This window comes from Crocodylus porosus, unplaced genomic scaffold (genome assembly GCF_001723895.1).
Source record: "Crocodylus porosus isolate Cpor-Errol unplaced genomic scaffold, CroPor_comp1, whole genome shotgun sequence".
Classification (NCBI taxonomy): Eukaryota; Metazoa; Chordata; order Crocodylia; family Crocodylidae; genus Crocodylus; species Crocodylus porosus.
In genome coordinates this window covers 3,882,496-3,886,197 of record NW_017728945.1, presented here as the reverse complement: position 1 = coordinate 3,886,197, position 3,702 = coordinate 3,882,496, and the positions used below count along the sequence as shown (strand labels likewise).

Sequence of the window (3,702 nt, the reverse complement as noted above, 5' to 3'; positions counted from 1 at the left end):
GGGGCGGGCCGGGGCTCGGGCGGGCTGACGCGCTGCGCTGTCCCCACAGACATGGCGATCCGCTACCCCATGGCCGTGGGCCTGCACAAAGGCCACAAGGTGACGAGGAACGTGTCGAGGCCGCGGCAGTGCCGCCGCAGAGGGGTGAGTCTCGCCGGGGGGCGGCGGGAGTGCGGGCCTGGGTCCCTGCGGGCTCCGGTACGACTCCCCGAGCCCAGCGCGTTGAAGCGGGAGGGAGCTCGGCCACTGCTCAGCAAAGGGCGGCGCGCCAGCCTGGATAAGTCGCTCCTCTTTCTTCCAAAGACCGGGGATCGGGGCAGGTGGGGAGGACTTGGGTTTGTGTCTGGGTTTTTCCCACTGTTCTCCAAGGGGGGCACGTTAGAGAGGTGCTCGCTGATCCTGTCATCGATTAGTGAAATAACTGAAGTAGCAGTACAGTGATGAGGGATAGCGAAAGCTTGGTGCGCTGCCAATAGTTTCACCCTTCGCATGTTGAAGCTGCTGCAGAAGTGAGGATTCCTCACAGAAGAGACCCAGGGTGCTCATACAGTTGCTGCCCGCTGTTACAATCCTCACAGTGCGAACAAGTAAAGGTGTAGGTGCTTATACTGGGATAAGGAACCCGAACATGCAGAATTTGAGCCTTGGAGCTAGAACTCAGAACAGGCTGTTGTTCCTGATCCACTTGCTTAACAGGAGCCCTACAACCATTAGGTTATCAATAACTTCACTGAACCTGCTATGCGGTATTGCATATTGGCATGCTCAGAATATTTTTGGATTAATTTTAAGGGGCTTAATTGCAAACTGACCCACTTGAAGTAAGGCTGGACCCTTGGGTTAGCTGCACCCTTGTGCATCTACCTGTAATAGTCTCTCAGTGCTGCATGCTGAATTGTAGAAATAGGGGACATCCTGGATGGTGATGAAAGCAACTGATCTTTGGGACAGTTGGAAAACCAGAGAAGCCTAACTTTTATGTTGCCCGTTTGTTACTGCTAAGTAGCACTGCAACATCAGCAGTTACTTAGCCAGTTGAAAACCGTGCAAAACAAACTGCAGGTAACAGTCGAAGTTTACCAAGTGTTCTGGGGAAAGGGGAAGCTCAGAACTGGAAGAACAAGCGTTGTTTTGAGATCAGGGTTTAATGAAGTTCACCTACATTATACCTGGCTCAGGCACTCTTGAACTGTGTCCACTTGAATGCAGCAAGCAGATACTTGCACCTGCAACATGAAACAAAGAATTGCAACTGGCTGAGTTGCTCTGAGCTCAGCTCTTGCCACAGTTACTCCTCAGCGCTCCTTTACACACAGCATGCATGAGGCCTAAACCAGTGCCACAGCTGAAGGTTACTGAAAAACCTGTTTTCTTCCCCTTCATCTCAAAAGCTTCTGACAGTTCTGAGGTTTACCCTTCCAAAGCTGCTATGCAGACGTGTGCCATAGTGAATGAAGTTGGCTCTAGGTTTGGGTGCAGCATAGTGTCTCGTATATGGGCATCCTTAATGAACTGATGCTTCACTTGATGGGAGTCTATTGTCTCATGGGGACAGACAGATGTCACATACTATGGTATTCTTTTCAAACCTTACTTCTGTTTCTGCCTCTGGTTTCTGTGTGTCTAGAGTGTGTCAGAGGTATCTGGAATGTCATCTTACTGCTGCATAACAAATCTAACATGAGCGGTGGTCTGTTTAACAACCAGGGTATTATTTTTGGAATTCACAGGTTAATACAATGTAACACATGTAGAGAGAGGACTAACCAGCATAGAGCTGTGCTTGTGGAGAGAGTTGCAGGTGCAACAAGATGTGGTCACTGACAGTTGTTGGCTAGATCAGTGGTCTCCAAAGTGGGGTACACATTGGGGTGCAGGAAGAAAATATTAGAACTTCTATTTATATTAATTTTTTTATCTAAAAAAAAAATTAAGCTTTACTAATATTTAATATATGGATTGACATTGGTGCCCTCACTTGGTCCCTATGTCAGATGGTCATGTGTCATATACTGTACGCAAGTAGTACATGTATGTAATTTATAAATAAATATACATATACTGGGGGTGCGTGCTCAAAAAGTTTTTTACTGATAGGGGTGCGCGATCAAAAAAGTTTGGAGACCACTGGGCTAGATAGTGTTTGTGTATTTGTCTCATTTGGCAACAGAGCAGAATGTCAGTAATAGAATTACTAGTAAATCTGTTGTGCTATACTATGTCTGGCTAAAGAGCTTGGTAACAAGTCAAATTTTAAATCCTCATTTCAAAACAAGTACTTAGGGTGTGGAGTTAGCAGCTAGTCTTAAATGATTCCTACTATTGTCACTCTTATTTTATAATTGAATTATAGTTGCCTGTAATACAAAGTCTAAATCCTAGGTCTCATTAAATGACTTGTTTTAGTAGCCTTATTGCATTTAGGTTATGCTAAACCATTTACGTATGTGTGTATGTTCTTTTTCTCCTTTCTCCCCCATACCCTTCAGCGCTTGACCAAACACACCAAGTTTGTACGAGACATGATCAGGGAAGTCTGTGGCTTTGCTCCCTATGAGAGGCGTGCTATGGAATTGCTGAAAGTTTCCAAAGACAAACGTGCTCTGAAATTCATAAAGAAAAGGGTAAGTGACTATAATGTATTACCCCAGGGTATGAAAGAACCTTTGTTGATTCCTCTTGCCACATTACTCCAGGCAGAAGATTTCACGCTGCAGGAGATGTGGTCCTGCCCTTGCTCATCACTTTAAGCAGTCACTAGCCCACCTTGGGGGAAGAGAAAGGCAGGTATGGTATATAGCAGCTGCTGTAGTTTTGGAAGTGATGATCCAAAATCTGTTCCTCCATATTGCAAAGCTAGTGTAGGGAAGAGGAATGTGGAACAGGTGTGGTTTCATCCAGTTATTCAGGGCATTTGGAATGGTGTGAAACCTAAAACTATCCTGAAAAGTTGAGAGTAGGAGACTTCTGCCTCTTCCTAACAGTCCTACTTGCAGGGGCAGTGGAGATTTGATTGAAGGGAGGGCTTATCAAATTGAGACATAGTCCTTATTCAAGCCTAAGTGTGTTGTGTACACTGCAGCCCAGGCTTTCTGTCACTGACAGAATAAGACAAGGAAAAGGTGAGGACCTACTTGTGCTTCTTGTCATGGGGTAATTGCTTACTATATTGCTTTCTTCTTTACATAGGTTGGCACTCACATTCGGGCCAAGCGAAAGCGGGAAGAGCTTAGCAATGTCCTGGCAGCTATGAGGAAGGCTGCTGCCAAGAAGGATTAAACTGTACAAATTTCTGTAATTCAGTAAAGTTTGTTCAAAAAACTCCAGCAGCGTGGTGGTTTACTAGCAACTCCCAACTAGAGAGAGCATTTTCTTTAGTGACTGGGGATATTTTTCAAGCTGTACAAGATATTGAAAGAGTAACAGAAGGCATATTTTTGGTGCTTTGATAGAACATGGAATTGAGGTGTGGGGTAACAAAAATGTTGCATTTGTGAACAGGGACACAGCTCATTTTGCTGAACCTAAACTTAAAATGAAGGAAAAGCTAATTTCTTCCAGGATGTCATGCCCTTCCCATCAAAGGGACTTTACTATCCATGGTGTGGGCTAAATTCAGTTTCCCCTTAAATAGTAAAGTTCATGGGCAAAAGGCAAACTTGTCTCACCCCAGGAGCAGGTTCTTGGTTGACAATGTAGTTA

The 3,702-nt window shown here is 45.1% G+C and overlaps 1 protein-coding gene across 1 annotated transcript in view; it reads left to right on the top strand.

Moving 5' to 3' along the window:
* The window catches only part of RPL36 (ribosomal protein L36), a 3,546-nt gene extending 220 nt beyond the window's left edge, over positions 1–3,326 (top strand). The window contains exons 2-4 of the mRNA XM_019550660.1: positions 50–144; positions 2,490–2,624; positions 3,190–3,326. Coding sequence (XP_019406205.1) covers positions 52–144; positions 2,490–2,624; positions 3,190–3,279 — 318 coding nt within the window. The 5' untranslated portion in view covers positions 50–51 and the 3' untranslated portion in view covers positions 3,280–3,326. The remainder of the gene's footprint in view (positions 1–49; positions 145–2,489; positions 2,625–3,189) is intronic.
* The last annotated feature ends 376 nt before the right edge of the window (positions 3,327–3,702 follow it).